Source organism: Pseudonaja textilis, chromosome 1 (assembly GCF_049901715.1).
Source record: "Pseudonaja textilis isolate UNSWEBS1 chromosome 1, rPseTex1.2, whole genome shotgun sequence".
In the NCBI taxonomy this organism is placed as follows: domain Eukaryota; kingdom Metazoa; phylum Chordata; class Lepidosauria; order Squamata; family Elapidae; genus Pseudonaja; species Pseudonaja textilis.
This window is the reverse complement of record NC_141990.1, coordinates 115,161,337-115,183,197: the sequence shown is the minus strand read 5'-3', so window position 1 is coordinate 115,183,197 and position 21,861 is coordinate 115,161,337. Positions and strand designations below refer to the sequence as shown.

Here is a 21,861-nt window from a genome sequence, read left to right as displayed (position 1 = left end):
ATTTCAGGATTATTTTACTTATTTACTTTTATAACTCCTATTAAGTGTTGTCATACTCAACAATTGTCAGCTCCAAAAACAAATAATGTCTCTAAACCAATCCAACTGCTTATAAGGTTGATCACACAACCAACATATAAATAGGAGGGAATTAAAAAGATAGGGCTTTTAAAGGTATAATAGAAATGCCAAATGTTTTCCAGAGTTAAGCGTGGTTTGAATTTAATAAGTAAGGGATAGCAGGTGTTGGAATACCATGGGCCCACTGTGGTAAGTTAAGATCCCCCAAAATGTCTGGTAAGGCAAGTTGAAAGATACTGATAATGCAGCAACAATTACACTGAAATCACCCCAAAATTAGGATTCATGTACCTCAGGGCCAATTATGGCATGTGTTGGTCATTACATTTGAAACCGTCAGCAATTTCCTTTACACATATATCATATTTTTATATATCTATTGTCAGAAAACACACCAACACTTTCCTTTGGAGGACAAGGAAAACGTTAAACTATCCAATATATTCATGGTAAAAATCATAATTCACAGTTGGATTTTTTTTTTTTTACAAAAAGTATCCCTGATCCTAATGATTTGAGAAGGGGACTTAAAAAAAAATATTTTAACATTATTTAAACATCTTTAAATAATTTCGAAGTCAACGACCCCAACTTTCTCTCACGCCCTTCGGGGGCTTTCTCTGGAGCTGAGGGAGAGCAAGAAGGCAGCCGAACAACCAGGGACACTCGTGCAACTGCGGCCATTTTAAACATGGGTGCGAGGTGGGGCGGGAAAGGGGTTGGCAGAAGTGTTGGGTTCGTTGTCAAAATAGCTACACCTTCTTTTTCTGTGGGGCTGGCCTCTGGGAAGAGCGAGCCCCCCAAAAGGCCGACAAACAGGCTGTGGTGGGTCGCGTACTGATCGCCGGGGCTTGATCTCGGGGCACCGCCGGGGGCTTGAGGGGAACGCCGCAAGGAGGGGGAAGCGTTGGCCGCCGTACAGCCGCCACAGCCCACAGCCGGGAGGGGGGAAGGGTGGTGGTGGCGGCGGCGGCGGCGGCGGCGAGGAGCAGTCTGGCTCGATTGGGTTCATTCGTTCTTACCGCCCCGCCTTTGGGTGGCAGGCAGCGCAGCGGCCAGAGCGAGCCCGCCGGCGGGACTGCAGAGGCCTTTTCTTCTTCCCGCCTGCTGCAAGCGGCCGAGAAGCTGCTGCTGCTTCTGTTGCCGAACACAATAAAGGGAGGCGGGTGAAAAGAAAGCAGCCGGCAACGTTTCCCTTTCGCGCTTCGTAGGCCCGACCCGGATGAGGGGCCCTTGAGTAGCCATCCCCCATCACACCCGGCGCCTCCAAGCCAGTCGCTGGGAAGTCAGCCGGAGGAGGCAAGGAGGCGGCGGCGGGCGCAGGCCGAAGGGAGAGGCCTAGTGTGTGCCGTACCCTGCACCTCTGAGACGGCGCCTGGGCCAGACCGAGGCGGGGGGGCGAAAGGCTGGTCAGCGCGATGGTGTGAAACGAAAGCAACGCCTGAGCGAAGATGGCCGGTGGTGGCGGCGGCGTCGGCGGCGGTAGAAACGTAGGGAGTATCCAGCAGTCGGGTTTTCTCGAGGGTAAGTGGATTTCGGTGGCAGAGAACCGCGGGTGGGGGGAGGTTGGAAGCGGAAGCCAATTTCCACGAAAAGGAGCCTTTTCCCTGTGGATTGAGGGCGTCCTACTTCCGAGTAAACCTATCTCGAAAGGCGGCTCGGGAAGGTAGCAGCTGGATCCTTGGCGTTTGGGTTCCACGAGTGGGGATTTTATATCCTATAGGTTCGGGAAGTCTTATGGGAGTGAGGTAAAAGAGTAGCAGAAGCGGTTTACTCTACTTTTTTTCTTTCTTTTTATAAAATCCGAACAAAAGCAAGAGGAGAAACCTGCATGCTGGGAGGGGAGCGGTGGTAGGAGGATGGCTGGCAAAGGTTAATATTTCGATATGAGATGAAGCTAATTGAGTAAGACTTTTGTGTGGTAGTCTTCATTATGGCAGCTGCTGGCACTCCTTTTACTTTATTTTCCTTTTGCCCCCAAAAGGTTTTCTTTTTCTGCATTAATTGTTTTAACGATATCTTGAAGATACTGAGGCAGAAAAATCAGTTGATAGAAAATGCTGATGTAAGAATTACTATACCTGGTTTATATGGTTACCCTTCCCCTCAATTTATGTGTTTCTTTTCCATATCTTGCTGGATATCAGTTGGTAAGAAAACAGTTTACAGTGCTATCATAGATACCTTTGCTACCAAGTAAAGGCTTATTCTAGGAAGGTGGGCATGCCTTTACTACCTTAATTGAACATCCATATTAGAAGAAATACCAACTCCAGGCCAACTCAGAAGTCACAAAAATGGGTGGGCTTTCATCTTTTTTATATATTCTGGTTAGAACAAAATATGAAAAGTACCTTCCAAAGTTAAGCATAAAATGCCAGAATAATAAATTCCACTTGGTAATTATATTTTCTTTGATGACTTAAATAGCTTAATATACTGCTTTTCTCTCCAAAAATAATTCAGTGGAGTTTTTTTTTTTATTTATAAAAGAGATTCTAAGAATATTTTTTTAGGTGTGTGTTTAATTTTGAGAGTAGGATGCATTCATATGTTGAATGTGCTGTCTAACATTGATAATTTTACTTTCAGTGTGTATCCATGAAATGAGATAATAAGGTTTCATACCAGCTCTTCAAATTCTGTGAGGAAGAATGATATGAAGGCAGAGTCATATGTTAGTTACTTCTTTGGATTTCTGTGGAAATGTACTGGATTTATTAGCAGAGCAAAGATTAAAGATTATCTTTTTCCTATTATGACTATATGTTGAATAGCATATATGTATACATAATTCAGCAGCAGTGCTTACAGTCATCAATGCATTTCCTACCTGCTTTTTATACCTAAAAAGGAAAACATGAAGCATTCCTGAAATTTAGTGGTATAGGGGTTGTAGCAGTGCAGTGACAGAAAATGACACTGCACTATCAAAGCATGCTGAAACAAAAGGAATACATTGACAGTTGTCTTGTTTGGAAAGTTGTATACATGAAACAGTTTTTTGTGGTTTGACAGTTTTTGCCGCATCATAGTAATAAACTCTTCACAAATGTTTGTGAAATATAAATGGCTACAATGTCGTATGAAGTTGTTTCATAAATAGTGCATAGAAGCCCTTATGCAGTTTAGTCTCAAAATGCTATTAATAAGTATATTTTAGTGTGCTATCTCTGTACAACCACAGGGGTGTAGTCCACATTAACTAGTATCCCACTTAACATGTCAGATAGATTTGTAATCAATATTGAACCATTTATTTCATTTTTATTAATACATTAGTAATAATTATAAAATATTAGCATTGTTTTGGAACTTCTCGCAAGTAGATAAATGTGCTTGTATATAAATGTGTAGATACATGAATTATTGCTTGGATTGCGGGATTATTTCATTCAGCTTGCTATTTAAATCAAATATGGGGGTAAAATTCTCTGCAATAGCATGGAAAACAAGGCTATTTTGACCCTGAAGGGCAATATTTCCTAAATATTATTTTCCTATATTAACATCTGAATTGCATGTGTAATAGTTCGATTCACATGTAATGATTTCAGAACAATTATGGCTAGTGTACCTCCCTATTTTTGTTGCATAATTTAATCCAGGTATTCCAAGCTTCATTTTCCATCAAGATTTTAGAAACCACTTGGTTCTTATTTTAATATATTATCTTTCTAATCAGTTTGCAGTCTATAACTATCCTCAGGAGCAAGATAATTTAAGACTGAACTGGGCCAACAGAGAATAAGGAACAAGGAAGAAGCATTGAATTATTGGAATATACTGAGAGGGCAAGATGAACAGGATAGGGGTGTCTTCATTGATGTCAGAGAATAACCATGGTATGAAATAAAACAACAGCAGTGACATTTGTAATTTTGAATAGGTATCATAGATTGCTACGGTGACAGTCACAGAAAGACTACCATAAAAAGGAGGAAACATAAAATGGCTGTTGTAGGTGAATGGCTAGTTTATAGTAGAATAGCAAAATCTACATAGGGCAAATAGAAAGTGGCTCTTTTAATAGACAATCATGGCTTATATGGGGTCACCTTCAAATACAATCAAATTAATACATGATGTGTATGACTTTGTGCAGTTTCTATACTGATTTTTAAATCATTTTAATGAAAAATTAAATATTAGTTCTGTATTGGTATGATAAAGGTAGTTAACATATCAAAGCAGAATTTGCACCAAATCAATATCAAATAGAAAAATGAAGCTTGGACCATTCCTTGCTGCTATAATTTGAATATTGTGTTGTACATGTTACTTATGTTCATTACACCACAAGCAGGAGCTTGTTATATTAAATTTATTAATGATACATTGATCTCATGTTGTTATATCTCTAGAACAGGGGTCACCAACCTTTTGGACCTCGGGGACCACCAAACTCATAATTTTTGATCCCAGGGACTACTAACTGGTTCTGTGGGCATGGCCTAATTTGTGGGTGTGGCTTGGTGGTCATGTGACTGGCTGGGCATGGCTTGTATGTAAAATATAAATATTTATATAAATATTTATATAAATATTGAATTTTTTATTAAAAAGAGCAACTTTTACCCAAAATCAGGCAAAGCAGGCAGGCAGGCAGATCTGCCATTGGCTAGATATACCTTTTCCAGACATTTTTAAATCGATTGTTGTATATAATTGCAATCAGTTTATGCTAATCTCTTTATCTTTCTAATGTTTTCCAGATACGTTGTAGCCACATTTATTTACCTACCGGTATATATTTATATATCATCCCAGTTGAATAATAGTTAAATATTTATCAGCATGATCAATGGCTGCAAGATGGGAGAGATAGTATTCATTCACAATACAAAATTGAGAAAAAGCAACTTCATGGTACTGTTGGGAATTGTATGAATACATTCTGATTGAGGCTATGATACATTATGTATCATGTTCATGTTTACTAGTCAACATGTATTGCATGAACCTAGACCGGTGATGGCGAACCTATGGCATGTGTGCCATAGGTGGCATGCAAAGCTATTTGTGCCGGCACACGAGCTGCAGGCAAACTTACCTCACTGCGCATGTGCATGCCTCACAGCTGATTTTGGGCCGGTTTGAGGCCTTTTTTGGCTCCCCAAAGGCTTGAGGAAGGCTTCTGCAGGCTTTGCAGGCCAAAAACTAGCCCCATTTCATCACTTCCTATTTTTCCGGAAATACCAGAAGTGATGAAACGGGCCTAGTTTTCGGCCTGAAAAGCCTGCAGAAGCCTTCCTCAAGCCTCTGGAAAGCTGGAAAAGGCCTCAAACTGGCCGAAAATCAGCTGTGAGGCTCAGTGCAGGTAAGAGGGCAGTGGGGGTGGGTGGGTGGGGATTGCATGCCCATGCGTAGGGGCGTGGGGGGCGTACATTGCCTTCTCGGTGCTGGCACACAAGTGCGAGCATTCAAGCACATGCACAATTTTTGTCACAGGCACCCAAAAAGGTTAGCCACCACTGACCTAGACACTGTAGTTTGAAAAAAATAGTAGATTTGCTACTTTTATATACACTGCTCAAAAAAATAAAGGGAACACAAAAATAAGACATCCTAGATCTGAATGAATGAAATATTCTTATTAAATACTTTGTTCATTACATAGTTGAATTTGCTGACAACAAAATCACACAAAAATTATCAATGGAAATCAAATTTAGCAACCCATGGAGGTCTGGATTTGGAGTTACACTAAAAATTAAAGTGGAAAAAAACACTACAAGCTGATCCAACTTTGTAATGTCCTTAAAATAAGTCAAAATGAGGCTCAGTAGTGTGTGTGGCCTCCACATGCCTGTATGACCTCCCTACAACACCTGGGCATGCTCCTGATGAGGTGGCGGATGGTCTCCTGAGGGATCTTCTCCCACACCTGGACTAAAGCATCCCCCAACTCCTGGACAGTCTGTGGTGCAACGTGGCATTGGTGGATGGAGCGAGATATGATGTCCCAAATGTGCTCAATTGGATTCAGGTCTGGGGAACGGGCGGGCCAGTCCATAGCATCAATGCCTTCGTCTTGCAGGAACTGCTGACACACTCCAGCCACATGAGGTCTAGCATTGTCTTGCATTAGAAGGAACCCAGGGCCAACTGCACCAGCATATGGTCTCACAAGGGGTCTGAGGATCTCATCTCGGTACCTAATGGCAGTCAGGCTACCTCTGGAGAGCACATGAAGGGCTGTGCGGCCCCCTAAAGCAGTGGTCCCCAACCACCGGGGCCCAGACCCATACAGGTCTGTGGATCGTTTTGTACTGGGCCACAAAGAATGTTTGCTTGAGCGCCGCCATCTTGTTTCAGCGTCCTGAGTTGCCTTAGCATGCTTGGTTAGTTAAGAAATGCCCTACCCAGAGAAGGAAGTGGTGCTGGAGGAGGAGGAGGAGGAGGCAGTAGTGGAGAAGCAAGCAACTCAGGGCGCTACCACTGTGGCGGCTTTGACTGTGTTTCCGAGGCTTAGATGTTGGGAGAGGCAGCAAGGGCTGGAAAAGGGGAGAGCTGTGCAAAGCTCCGTCTCCCTTTCCTGCCTGCACATGGGTGGGGGAGAGGAAAGAGAGAGAGCCGGGAGCAATTCAAGGCTAGAAAACTAATGGGGAGAGCTGACAACGGGCACTGGGGGCGGGGACTGTTGTTGCTGCCGCTGTGTGTGGGAGCGTGCATCTCGGACCTGAGCCGGGAGGTGTGATAACTGCAAGTAGGAGCATTTGATGATTTTGAAGAACTCCTGGAACATGGTAGATTGGCGTTTTGTAGGTCTCAGTGAAAGAGTGAGCTTTGTTTTGTCTTCTTTCCTCCCCTGGTAATGCAAGAGATACTTTCTCTCTTCCCCCCCACCCCCAAATAATCTCTGGCTGTGGCTGGGTTTGGCAGCGAAGTGCTAAAGCAAATGAAGTGCCCCCAGGGACACCTTTCCTTGTTTGTCTCCAGGTGAGGCTGGAAGAGCCCCCCCCCAGCTTTTCCTCAGCTGCAGATCTGAGCCTCTCAATCCTCCACCCAGGATCTGAAAGGAGCTCCCACTTTCTCCCCCTCCCCTCCCCCAATTAATCACCAAGAGCGGCAGTCCTTCTGCAGGCAGATGCCTGCTGAGAAGCCCCTGGAGTGGCAGCCAAGGGGCGCTGCCCCCCAAGAAGAGCAAAGCCCCCTTTCTCCCTCTGCTTCTCCCAACAGCAGTTGCCCCGAGGCCCCTCTGCTCAGACACACACACACACACACACACACACACACACACACACACACACACACTGCCTGCTCTTCTGTCTCTTTGGAAGGTGCCAGGTGGGGGAGGCTTCCAGCCCAGAATATGTATATAAGCACAGAGCCGAAGACACAAGCCTGAAGATGACGAATGAGGCTTCATTGAAACATTGCCTAGATACTGCCAATCTTACGCGGGAGAAAACCTGAATAACCAAACATCCACATATCTATATATGTATATGTGTATGTATGTATGTGTGTGTGTATGTATGTATGTGTGTATATATGTGTATATGTATATATATATGTATGTATGTATGTATATATATATATGTATATATATGTAACAACATAAAAAATTATATTAAATATATTCGCTTTAAAAAAAAAATCATATTAGTGGTCCTTGGGATTTAAAAGTATGAATTTGGTGGTCCCTGAGATCCAAAAGGTTGATGACCCCTGCCCTAAAGAATGCCACCCCACACCATTACTGACCCACTGCCAAACCGGTCATGCTGGAGGATGTTGCAGGCAGCAGAACTTTCTCCACGGCGTCTCCAGACCCTGTCACTTCTGTCACATGTGCTCAGTGTGAACCTGCTTTCATCTGAAGAGCACAGGGCACCAGTGGCAAATTTGCCAATCTTGGTGTTCTCTGGCAAATGCCAAACGTCCTGCACGGTGTTGGGCTGTAAACACAACCCCCACCTGTGGACGTCGGGCCCTCATACAATCTTCATGGAGTCTGTTTCTGACCGTTTGAGCAGCCACATGCACATTTGTGGCCCTCTGGAGGTCATTTTGCAGGGCTCTGGCAGTGCTCCTGTCCCTCCTTGCACAAAGGCAGAGGTAGCAGTCCTGATGCTGGGTTGTTGCCCTCCTACGACCTCCTCCATGTCTCCTGATGTACTGGCCTGTCTCCTGGTAGCGTCTCCATGCTCTGGATACTAGGCTGACAGACACAGAAAACCTTGCCACAGCTCTCATTGATGTACCATCCTGGATGAGCTGCACTACCTGAGCCACTTGTGTGGGTTGTAGACTCCGTCTCATGCTACCAGTAGAGTGAAAGCACCGCCAGCATTCAAAAGTGACCAAACCATCAGCCAGAAAGCATAGGAACTGAGAAGTGGTCTGTGGTCACCACCTGCAGAACCACTCCTTTATTGGGGATGTCTTGCTACCTGCCTATGCTTTCCACCTGTTGTCTATTCCATTTGTGAAATTGATTATCAATCAGTGTTGCTACTTAAGTGGACAATTTGATTTCATAGAAGTGTGATTGACTTGGAGTTACATTGTGTTGTTTAAGTGTTCCCTTTATTTTTTTGATCAGTGTATAAATCTGAACAATTCTGGCATTATTCAACAAACTGGAATCCTTCCCATTTTGAAAATAAAGGTAAGTTGATACTTCAAGATTTGTCAAAATGTGGAATATCAGGTAACTGACTAACGACTTAGAAACGAGAATGTTGGAATATTATTTAGATTCAACAAAGTTTTTTCTTAGTTTCTAAATAATATAAATAAATAACAGGAACAATTTTTCTAAAAAATTTGTTTTGGGCAGTGAGCAAGAACAGAGTACATGATAAATAAAACAAAGAAGTAGGAAAAAATAAAAGCAATATCCTTGTTAATGTATTGCTTTTTAAGCATAAAACTTATTTTGGAAGCTTTTTATTTTGCTTGAAAAAGAATTTGAAGTTGCATTTGTATATTTAGTTTTTCTGATAACGCATTCCTTTATTGGGAAGAAAAAACTATTTGTGGACAATGTTGAAGTAAGTTAAAGTTGAGTAATCATTTTAATGCTGGGTGACCTTGTTCCTGTTTAGTGGTATCATTGGCAGGCATACAATTTACTGTAGTCTTCCTTTAAAATTGTGGTGGAAGAGATTGGTTTTTGATACTGCCTCATCATCAGAATTAAAAACAAGTTAATAAGATAGGAGTGGAGGAATAGAATGAAGTCTTTTTATCATCTATGTGATCATTTTGCTCACTTCATCAAAACAAGAATTATATTTAGAAAAGCAAGGCTCTGGAAATCTCAATGAAGTAGCTGTGGATAATATGCATATTTGATTATGTGGAATCCCAACACTTGGTAGTGGTAGGTTGATTGGATTTTATAACTGAAGGAAAGTTAAGATTTATTTTTTGCATTTTTTTCTTCCTTTGTCTCTATACCTCACAGTTTCTCCCTTCCCCAACTATCTTACTTTTTGGAGAACTGCCCTTTCACTTTGAAAACTATATACTTCTGTTCCGTACACTTCCGCTATGAAGCAGTGCTGATACACTTTGGGCCAATTCCAAAGAGAACTTATAATATTCTTATTCAGTAATTTATTTCAGATTGAATTTAAAATATTTATATTAGCATTTATTTTCTAACAAGTTTTCAGTTTTGTTAACTCAACAGCAAACTGAAACTTTGGATTCGTCAATATGAGAATCCCAGTAATAGAAAGGAGGCCTGTTTTGTTAAAATTCATAAGAGATTATAAAAAAACTTTAATTTTGAATTAGTATGGAAGCAATTTACAAAATTATTTAGTGACTTTAAATCAGAATTTAAAATGAAAAATGGCTAGTATGTTTTTTGGCCCTTTCTATTTTTAAGATTGAACAGAATTGATAGTAAAAGTCAAAACTTAGGTTCCTTTAGGTCTCAATTTCAGAGACCCAGTTTGGTAATGGATAAGGCACCAGGCTAGAAATCAAGAGGCTGAACTCTAATTCTGCCATAGGTAAAACCCCACTCACTCTCACCCCTAAGGAGTCAGTGGCAAACTATTTCTGAAATCTTGCCAAGAAAAACTGTAGGGACTTGTGCTTAAAAAGCAAACATACTGTGAACAACTATTTTTTTTCTGGAAAAAGGGGAAATCCCATTGTTAATACTGTACAGAGTTGTATGAAAAAATAAGTCCTCTTAGTCAAATTAAAGCTAACGTATTTTTTTAGAAATGTAAATAATGCTTATGTGAAATTGTTCACAGATCCATATAAAGAAGAAAAAGCCCCTTTCATTCAGTTCTTTGTAACACTAATAACTGCTTCCATATATTTATTACAGGCAGCTGAAAAATCTTTGTACGGTATTTCTATTTGCCCCCACTCTTTGCAGAACTCATCAAATTCAAAAATACCCTTAGATCTATTTTTGTGCACGTCATGTTTGAGATTTATCCAAGATTTTGAATACTTAAATCTGAGGTTTATGAAGGACATTTCAAAATCTTTGTCTTTATAAGTATTTAATAGTTGATTTGGAGATACATTTCAGATCATTGCATTGCTAAAATTCACAGTTTCCTTCCAGGTTTAATTTCTATATTGACATGAAAAAAATGCAGAAGCAAGAAGAGAAAGATTCTTAGCTTCATACAAGAAATATTGGAGGCTTTTTTTCTGCCAAAGAAGTTGTTGCAAAGTAGCAACTGGAAGGGTGTCAAACTTCTGCACTTGCCATGTTGTATGATATATATAACCAGATAATTGGCTATTTCTGTTTATCCTCTACTAAATTGTTGCTTGTAATAAAGTATTCATATAAGTAAAACCTGTGGTATTTTTCCATAGTAGATATCCTCATCCAACAAGTGCATAGGACAATAAGATTGTGAAATTGAGTACTGTAAACTAAATAGGAATTGGTTTTATTCTAATATTTATTCATAAGAACACAAACAAAAGTACTAAAAGCAAAGACAACGTGTAAAAGAAAAACGAATTTTAAAATAAGAATGTTATCAAAACAGTAAGGTGGGGCTAAAAAAAGTTCTTAGTCTTGCATTAATTCTTTCATTTTAAAGGACTATATAATTGCATATGTGCATATTTTATGTAGATAGCCTTTATTTTAATATTTTTCAACAACTACTTAAAACTGTTGTGGCAGTGTGATGGATTAGTTCTTAGAATCCCTGTGCAGTTTTTTTAAATATACTATTTAAAAGCCAGTAGAAGAAAATATATGTAGTTCAGGGTTGAACTATGCAGTTTCTGGTGTTTTCTGAGCTTGCTTGTTTGTTTGCAGAAATTTTATTACCCAACTAGGTAATATACTAATGAGTATGGGGCTTGTTCCTTGTTTACATTCAATAGTGGGCTTTTCCTTGGTAGTCTTGATTGAGATATTCTTTTCTGCTTGATGGTTTGCCTGGAGTGTATTACCTGCTTATTTGGGTAATGGTTATTAGAAGGGATGTATTCTGGTCTTTTTGTTTCTTTCTTGATTTCCTTTTTATTGTTCCTTTTGATAGTGTCTAAATATGGTTTATTTCTATGTATCTATTGATGTCTGATTTGTCTGAATGCCGAGCTTTCAAGGAATCCCTTAGTGGTTTTGGATTTAGCTTGATCTAGAGATGTACAGTTTCCTCGTTGACATTTGGTTGAGTCTGTTCATGTGTTGTGAAATTAAGGATCACGTTTACTGATTGCTAATTCATATTCATCAATGTGCTCTGCTATGATAGTTTTCTGCCTCTCTGTTCTATGTTATGGTTATTGCTATCCTTATACTGTATGTTGTTGAAACTCCTGGTTTTTCTCCATTTTTCTTCTTCATTTGTGGGTTTACTCAAGATGTTTTGAGGGTTTAAACTAGTTTGTATGGTACAATGGTGGTGCTTGGTTGTTTATGAGATTTAGATATATAGCATTGTTATCCCTTTCTTACCTTCTATTGTTATGCTGTGGTGAGTTGAGTGATCAGACATTTCTCCCTCGAGCTGCTTGGATCATCCAGAGAGTGGGAGGTGCTCCAGTCTGCATCTGTGTAGGCTGGGCTTAATCATTAGGGAACGCTCCGCCCTCTGTCACATGGTCCCTTGTAGCCTCCCAGTTTATGCCCAGCCTTTGCAGAGTTAGGCTGTGTGTTTTGATTGTGCTTCCCACTCTTTGGCTGATTCAAGCAGGATAATATTTCAGTTCAGGTTTGATTTAAGCTTATTATTTCCTTAGCCTCTGCGCATCTGGGGGTGTCTTGAGACTTAGGGGTGTGCGTTTTTTGCCCCCAGGGGGCTGGGCGGGCAGCTTAGCAGCACTTAGTGCTAACACCCTCCCCACCCCCCCCCCCCACCCCGCTCTCTGCCGTTTATTTCTTTTTTTCCTGCCTTGCTGTCCTGGTGCCTTTCTAAGGTCTGGAGCCTTTTTTATTCTGGTTTTCCCCCCACTAATGCCAATTTCAGCGTCCTTGCCCTCGTGGCTTGCAGGATGCACCCACCCTGAGCCGCCCGCTTTGCCTTTCACTTTCGATTTCCAGGCGGCTGCCATTTTGGGCGCCGCCTCGTGGCCGGGCGACATTTTGCAGGCCTCCTATTGCTGCGACGTTCTGCTGGCCCTAGGCTTAGGCTCCCAGGCCTAGTAGGGCTGATCTCTCTATCTCCCTCTCCCAGAGGGGAAAAAGACAGCTGTTCTTTACTCTTTACCTTGTTAATGGTTGGTGTAAGTGTTGGCTTCCGCAGCAGATCTCAGGGTGGGGAATTAGAAAAGCAGCCACTCCCTCCCTGAAGGGGGGCAAGCTGCCTGAGGCCTTGTATTGCTGGCGTTGATTTGGCTGATTGGCTTCTCTTCCTTTTACCAACTGCCAGGTTGTTATTCAGTCTAATACAGAATATCTTCATATTTCCTTACATTGGTAATCCAATCTCATTCAATTGGCATTTTTTCTCTCTCAGATTTGCTTAGAGAGACCTAGCTTCCATCACTGTCGCTGCAGTGTGTTTTCCTGGATCCTTATCCTGGTGGGATATAATTGTACATTAAAAGTCTATATCTGTGGCAGTTTAAAAAAAAAAAAATTTCCCCCTTTTTTGGTCATATTTTCAGATTATTCATTGCAAATTCCAAAAGGGGGCGCGGGCCAGTTTCTGGATACCCGGCCTTACCCAGGTTGTATCCTAGGCGTGCCAACCGCCTGTACACACACACATATATATATATTTCTATATATTCATTTTGATACTTCTGTTGTTTTACCATGGCAGATGATAACCCTAACTCCCGCCATTCTTTGAAGGCGAAATCTAAGTCCCATCATGTGCGCAGACAGGCTAAGGAAACCTCCCAGGAGACTTCTAAGGCCTCTCAAGGGGACGCCTTAAGGCGTCATAAGGCACTAGAGAGGGAGTTCGATAGGCGCTCTAGGGTGACTCAACCATCACCCCCAGCCGCCCCTTCTACTTCCAGGCACCCCCCCCTCCAGTTTGTTCCCCTCTCTCCAGGCACAGCTCATCCCAGGAGTCTCACGACCCTGGACCAGCTACCAGCCGGATGCCTGAAGCAACCTTCACTCCCACGGCCACTGGCTTGAGACAGGAGGACCCACCCACGATCGAGATGCCTGAGTACATGAGAACTTGGATGGAGCAGGCTATTTGACAGGGGATAGCTCAAGGCATGCAGCAGATGGCCGGATCAAGCCTTCCTCAGACGGTTCCCGCGCAAGAACCGGTGCCAACTAGGTCCATGCCCGCCCTGGACCCTGCTCCTGGTCAGGTACCCTCCCGGGGAGCCAGCCCTCTTCCAGAAAGGGAACCGGAGGAGGGAATGGAAATTTTAGACCAATACAGGGAGGAGGAGGAGCACCTTGAATGGGGATCCACCTTCCATGGGGAACCCTTTTCAGATTTAGACCCGATGGAAGCAGAGTTGTCGGAGGACGAGGGCCTTACCCCCGACCAGCCTTCCTTTGTGGGGTTATTCAAGCCCCATATGTTTAAGTCCATCTTGTTTAAGGCCAAGAACACCTCGGGCCTGGCCACTCAACTTCCCCCTGTCCCCCACTCCTCTGGGGAGGAACCGGAGGACGCAATGTTCAAACAGCCCGTGGTGGCCGAGGATGTGATTCCCGCTCCTCCCATTTTCCACGATCTGGTTTCCAACCAACTGGGGTTTTTTTTTTTTTTTAAACAAGTTTTATTGATTTTTCAAGACAAACAAAACATATATAACCTCCTTTCCAAGAACTACCCATAAACTTCAACAAGACAAACAAAGCATTATTCTTTAAAACATGGTTCCACATTATCACACTTGAAGCAAAACATTGGAGAAAAAAAAAAACCTCCTTAGTTATCATTTATACATATCTTTTCCCAATTTCTCTCCCTTTAATTTCATTTCTCCAAGATTTTATTAATTTAGAATCAAACATAATCCACACACTAAACATAAAACATAAAACTTCTTTGAAAAGTGACTTGGCCCCAGGTTACATCTTTTTTGACAGACCTAAATCAAATTCATGCCCATCTTATATACCCTTCATATCTTATTAACCATTTTGTAATTTTCTATATAACTTCTCCCATCTTTTCACTCTCTTAATTATATTTTATTTATTTCATCTTATTTCAAAGTCATTATACTTATGTCTTTTGTCCGTTCTTTAGTAAACATCTATGTATCTCTTCCCTTTAACCAAAAAATTTCCCCTGTAATCGCTTTTGAAGTATGACGCCTTCTCCTAAAATAAAACTTAAAATAATACATAATTTCCATTCTGATTCTGCTTAGTACCTTCTACATATTAAATCTTAAAATGAAAGAATAACAAACTTATAGTATAATTAAATATATAATTTCTATTCTAATTCTAGTTCTCATTATTAAACATTAATATTTCATTAAATATTCCAATAAACTGTTCCAAATACAAATACTACAATACTATCTTATGCACTCTTGCAGAATCTTCTTTAATTATAAGCTATCTATCATCCTTCATCTCTAAAGAAAAAACTTTTTTTAAAAAAATCTTGTCCTAACCCGTGGCTTTTTTTTTCTTTTTCCCTCCCTTTCTTCTCCAATCTGGTCTTTTTGCCCCCTCCTCTCCTCTCCCCCTTTTTAAGTTTCCCTCTCTGTTGTAATTCTATTTTCAGTTGCTTTCTAACATTGTACCTTCTTTTCATCCTATTTTTCTTTTTCTTGGTTGTTTTATTAAATCTTAAATTCTCCTTTTCCCTTCCTTCCTTCCCATTTTCTTTCTTAATCAAACTTTTTAGTCCATTAAAGATGGCTTCTTCCTTTTCTTCTTCTTCTTCTCCTTCTCCTTCCTCCAGTGTTTGCTGGTACGTAGAAACCGCCATTTCTAAAAAGTGGAAGGCAGCTCCCAAAGAATCCTTGCCACTTTGTTGTCTTTCTTTTAATTTTTCATATTCCATTTTCAGTTCATCAACCGGTGGTACCATTATAAGTTCTTTTTTTAAAAACAACAACAACAACAACCCAGATGCTTTCAATCTTGAAGTAATTTCCAAATGTCAGAGTTATCAAACAATCCAAACAAGCAAAACTTTTTTCCTCTTCTTCTCTTTACAGTTTTTTCTCCAGAGGCAAAATCCCAGATATATTTTAAAAGCCGTATTTCCATTAATTAATGGTCTTGAAATCTTCAAGGCGTCTCCTCCAGCAAAGTTTAGAAAAAAAAGTTTTTTGTTTTTTTTTTAGTCCTCCCCTTCCCACTTATAACAAAGAGCTTATTTTTACCTTTAGAGAGCAGGTTTTTCTGTGCTCCTTTGCTTTCTCCATAGGGAGGGGTAGTGAGCTTTCCTTCAGCACTTTCGCCGATGTTACAAATTCTTTTGGAAACAAATGTATCAATCCAAACTGGGTTTTACGGGGGCTCCTCCGGCCCCATCCACACAGGATAAGAGGTTCTTTAACCTCGAACCGGGTTTCTGCTCCCTCCTCAATACCCCGGAGGTGGACGAGCCCATTGTTGGTCTCGCCTCTTCCTCCTCCCCGAGTGACCCCCCTGGAGGCCCTCAAACCCGAGGATAGGAGGTCTGAATTGGCGGGCTCATCTAGCCGACGCCTGGGCAATTAGATCGGCCACCGCAGCCTCCTTCTTTACCAGGTCCTCTATCCGGTGGCTCCGTCAACTGAAGGCCCACATCCCTCCATCCAATACACGGGCGCTGCAGGACATAGCCAAAATCACAGCGGCGGCAGAGTTCTCAGCTGACGCCACGTACCATTCGGTTGAATTCGCCTCCCGGGCGTTAGCGTCCCAGGTCACTGCCCGCCACCTGCTCTGGCTCAAACCATGGCAGGCGGACGTGAAGAACAAGGTCAAGCTGGCCTCCGCCCCCATTAAAGGGGAGAAGCTCTTTGGGCCGGCCCTAGACCCTCTCTTGGCCGAAACTAGGGGAAAGAAGAAATTCCTTCCTCCTCTTTTTCGGAGGCCTGACTCCCGAGCCCCTCAGCCCTTTCGAAGAGGATCCTCCCGGTCCTTCTACCAGTCCCCCTTCCCCTCCAGGTACCTGAGACCTCCCTCGTATAGAGCATCATATTCCCAGGATCGTTCCGACCCAAGCGATTGAAATAGGAGGTGCGGAGGATTTAAGCGTCCCTTTAGGGGTTCCGGGGAGACACTTCCGGCGCTCCAAATGAATCCTTTCTTTTGCCCCCATTGGTGGTCGGCTGAGGCATTTCGCCGACCTGTGGGATTCTACCACTTCCGACAAATGGGTCAGGGACTCCATCAGGTTTGGACTCGCTCTGGAGTTCAACTCTCAACCTCCCGAGTTCTTCATGTCATCTCCCCCCTCTAGGGACCCCTCCAAACGCAAATTAATGGATGCGGCCATCCATCACTTACTCTCCATCCAGGCCATCCAGCCAGTTCCCCCCTCTCAGCGAGGGCAGGGTTTCTATTCCCACCTCTTCGTGGTTCCCAAGTCCTCGGGGGGATGGAGGGCTATCCTGGACCTCAAATGGCTCAACCGCTTCCTAAACCCCCGCAAATTCAAAATGCACACCCTCCAATCCATTTTGCAGGGTACCAGGCAAGGAGATTGGCTATCTTCTATAGACCTCTCTGAGGCATACCTCCACATCCCAATTCGGCCTTCACACTCTAAATTCCTTAGATTCTGTTACAATCACCACCATTTTCAGTATGTGGCCCTTCCCTTTGGGTTAGCCTCAGCTCCCAGAGTTTTCACTAAGATCCTCGCGGCCCTGGCAGCTCGCTTAAGGGACTGCCGAGTCCGTCTCCACTGCTATCTGGATGATATCCTCATCCTGTCCCATTCACAATCCCAAGCAGAGCTGGACACCAAGACTACTCTCTCCGCCCTCCACGCCCATGGTTTCCTGGTCAACCAAAAAAGAGCCAACTGGTCCCTTCTACCCGAATTGCCCACTTGGGGGCCATCATTGACACGGTGCAGGAAAAAGTGTTCCTTTCCCGGAAAGGCTCCAGAGTATTCGAAATTCAATTCAGGTTATTCGCCGATCAAAGAGGGCTTCTCTGTTAGATTTATCTAAATTACTGGGAAAAATGGTTTCATGCATCTCTATTATTCCTTGGGCCCGTCTTCATACCAGGTCCCTGCAGTGGCTCCTGCTTCCGTTTCAAAGGTCCGGCAGAAGCAACTCAAAATCCTCCATCAAGGTACCTCCAAAGGTCCTCTCGTCTCTCCTCTGGTGGACCAACCCTGCCATCAACAGGGGTCATCTCTTTAAAGATCCCCAGCGTCTCGTCATCACCACAGACGCCAGCCTGAGCAGCTGGGGCGCTCACTTCCAGTCCCTTACAACACAGGGCAAATGGTCCCATGCAGAGCGGGCCTGCAGCATAAACTGGCTGGAGCTCCACGCCATCCACCTCGCCCTGCGCCACTTCCTGCCTCAGGTACGCGGGCGGCACGTCCTTATTCTCACGGACAACGTTACCGCCAAGGCCCATGTCAACAGGCAAGGCGGGACCCAGTCTATTCGGTTGATGAGAGAGGCCAAGAGACTCTGCCGTTGGGCAGAGCGTCACCTCCTCTCGATCAAAGCAGAACACATTTCGGGGGCCTCAAACACCCGAGCGGACTGGTTAAGCAGGGCCACCGTGGACCAGTCCGAGTGGCGCATTCATCCATCCCTTTTCAGGGAGGCTACCATGATCTTCGGTCTCCCATTAGTGGACCTCTTTGCATCCCCCTGCAACACCCAGCTCCCTCGGTTCTTCTCTAGATTCCCTTCCCCCGGGGCCGAGAATCACGACGCACTTCGCTGTCCGTGGCCCCCGGACTCCTGCATGCCTTCCCCCGTTAGCTTTGCTTCCCAGGGTCATTCAGAAACTGATCCAGGAGAAGGCAGATCTGATTTTGGTGGCCCCCTATTGGCCCAGGCGACCATGGTTTGCAGACCTCCGCAACCTCTCGGTGTCTCCCCGTGGAGAATCCCTCCGGACAGGATCTCCCTGTCTCAGGGGCCCATTCAACATCCGGAGCCCCAATGGCTCCAACTAACCGTGTGGAGGTTGAGCGGGAAAAGTTGAGGAAGGAGAATTTATCTGACCAGGTCATTAACACGATCCTGGCCGCCAGACGGCCTTCAACCAATCGGATATACGATGCCACCTGGGTCAGCTTCTGCAGGTGGTGCCATTCATCCATGGTCAACCCGCTCTTGCCTTCGGTGGCCCAGATTCGGAATTTTCTCCAGGATGGGCTCAAAAAAGGTCTCTCACCTAATACCCTGAGACGCCAGGTAGCGGCCCTCTCAACTGTCGTCTCCGGCGACAATCTGGGTCCCCTCTCTCACCATCCCCATATCAGGGCCTTCCTAAGGGGGGCTACTAACCTCCGTCCCCCTGTTGTGCACCGGTACCCCACTTGGGACCTTAACAAGGTCCTGGTGGCCCTCACCTGACCTCCTTTCGAACCCATTAGAGAATCCTCTCTCCAAATTTTGACCTTTAAGGTAGTATTCCTGGTGGCAATTACCTCGGCTCGCCGAATTTCGGAGATTGCTGCCCTTTCGGTGAGAAAGGACCTCTGTATCTTCCATTCCGATCGGGTGGTTCTACGCCCCAACCCGACCTTCTTGCCCAAGGTCAATTCAGCCTTCCACAGGGCTCAGGAGCTTACACTCCCGAACTTTTGTCCCAATCCTTCGCGGGAAAGGGAGAAACGATGGCACACCCTAGATGTCAGGCGGGCCCTCCACATATACATTAACCGCACACAACCCTTTAGAAGGTCAGAGTCTTTATTTCTCTCCTTCCAGCCCAAGTCCTTAAGCCACAAGGTGTCCCCTTCCACCATCGGACGATGGATCAGAGCCACCATCGCCAAGGCTTATTCGTCTCAGGCCTTGCCAGTTCCCAGTGGGGTTACGGCACATTCCACCAGGAGTGCGGCCACCTCTGCGGCCTGGGCCACCCAGGCTCCAATCTCAGACATCTGTCGGGCCGCCACTTGGGCTTCCCCCTCCCCTTTCATTAGGCACTATAAGATTGACATCTTTGCGTCAGCTGAGGCCTCGTTTGGTAGACGAGTCCTCCAGCGGGTCATCGAGGACCCAGGGGAGCTTCCACCCCAGACGGATTCCCTCCTGTAGGACAGCCAAGCTTTGGTATGTCCCACTCTCTGGATGATCCGAGCAGCTCGAGGGAGAATGGGCGTTGGTCTTACCTGACACGCCATTTCTAGTCGAGCTGCGAGGATCATCCAGCCCCACCCTTTTTAATTTTTTCCGTCTGGGGGAACCTTGTTTCAGCCAATGATACTTTAGGTCTAGTTAGATGAGAGTTAGACGACTTTCCTCCTCTCTCGACTTCGCATAAACTGGGAGGCTACAAGGGACCGTGTGACAGAGGGCGGAGCGTTCCCTAATGATTAAGCCCAGCCTACACAGACGCAGACTGGAGCACCTCCCACTCTCTGGATGATCCTCGCAGCTCGACTAGAAATGGCGTGTCAGGTAAGACCAACGCCCATTTTAAAAGTTGCATGGGTATCCATTCTGTTGGGAGAAGTTGTGTGGGTGATCTGTTTCCTTTTTCTGTTGTTCCAGGTTGCTGCACCAAGTTTGAACTTGTCTGAATAACATTCTTATACAGCTCCTTTTGTGGGAAGTTGGGTTGTTATTTTGGTAGTGGAGCATTTGGTTAGTGTGGGATGTTTTTTTCTGCAGCAATCCGGAACATTGGGGTTCACAGCTGTTGAAGGCATTCCATAGATACAGTGTTTTGACCCCCAACTCAACTTGCCTTCCAAAAGCTTCTAAAAAGGGAGTTTTTCCAGGGGGTATACGTGGGTTGATGCCAGATGCTATTTGAAAAGTATATTTTTTTCTATTAGTTTTTATATTTTAACTTTTTATTGTCATTACTGATTGTTATGAGATGCTAAGCATTACATATGATTAAAACAGGATATATATGTGAATGATAAATACATAAAATGGAGAAATACTAATTTTTGTTACCCATATTTTCAGTCAATATTAGTAACAGATATCTAAGCATATACTTCCTTCCAGTTGTATTTGATGTTTGTTTTTTTGCTAGTATTTCTCTAAACCTTTTTTTTTTTTTTGTATTTTACTTCATTTAGTACAGGGGTGTGAAACTCAAGGCCCGAGAGCCAGATCTGGCCCATGGGGTGCTTAGATCTGGCCTGTGTGGCCGACCCGGAAACAGTGAAGGACCGGCCCACAGTGCCTCTACCAGCAAAAACAAAGCTCTCAAGGGTTGCGCGTGGCCCTCGCCAGATCCATTTTTTCTGGCAGAGGGTTACAAGAGGCCATCATAGCCAAAAATGGAACTCAGAAGGCCGCACATTGACCTCATGAGCTCCGTTTTCGCTGGCAGAGGGTTGCAGGAAGCCGTCACAGCCAGAAATGGAGCTCCGGAGCCCGTTTTCTCTGGTAGAGCACTCGGGCCACCGCAGGTGCCCCCAGCACAAGTGACATCAAGCTGGTCACGCCCACCTTGGCCTTTTGAGGTCAAACACATCCCTGATTTGGAACTCAACGAAATCTTGTTTGATACTCGATTTAATACAATGCTATGTGCAGTGAATATAATTTTGGCATATTGTTTGTGTACAGAATATAATGGATGACAGTGAAATAGATGCTGCCTTGCACCATTCAAAATATACTTTGTTTAATGTATATTTGTAAAAGGATCCAATAATTGGTGTACTATATTCCTGAGGACATCATTTTTCTATAGGGTGCTAAAATGGCATATAATAAACTGTCTATTTTTCAAGCATTTTGTACAATAGTATTAATTTATTAAATTTATTGGCTACCCATCTTAGTATTGGATAACTCTGGGAAATTTACAATATTAAAAGGATAAAAATATACAAAACTTATATACCATATGAAGAAAATTGGCTAAAAGATGGGAAGGGAGGCAGGGAAGGGAATAGGATGAGTAGGGGGGGGTAAGTGGGATCTATTATTTATCTATATTTGTCATTTAAATTCAATTTAAATTTAAATTTAAATTCACATGGCAGAATGGGGAGATAAGAAAATGCTTCTTTTATTCAGCTATTGACTATCCGACTGACTTATCCACTCCCCTTCTAGCATTTACAGTGGGTGGTGCTTGAATATTCCTCTCTTGAATTAAGGCAGCAATGGCACCTCAGGAGACGTTGTGAAAGAATTATGCTAGAAATCGTAGAAGCAGGTTATTGTTGAAGCAATATGGAGAAAAAGAAGAAAGAGGGAGGGATGAGGCACATCAGAAGCACTGTCAAAAGTTGGATGGAACTTTTCACTCCCTTTGTGTAGGCTTCTGTG

At 43.6% G+C, this 21,861-nt stretch overlaps 1 protein-coding gene across 3 annotated transcripts in view; it reads left to right on the top strand.

The window, feature by feature from the left end:
- The first annotated feature begins 731 nt into the window (after positions 1-731).
- Positions 732-21,861, top strand: part of SENP6 (SUMO specific peptidase 6) — an 85,512-nt gene continuing 64,382 nt past the window's right edge. The window contains exon 1 of one of the 3 annotated variants that reach the window (XM_026695132.2): positions 732-1,605. In XM_026695132.2, coding sequence (XP_026550917.1) covers positions 1,533-1,605 — 73 coding nt within the window. In that variant the 5' untranslated portion in view covers positions 732-1,532. The remainder of the gene's footprint in view (positions 1,606-21,861) is intronic. The other 2 variants (XM_087915198.1, XM_087915188.1) reach the window with 2 other exon arrangements.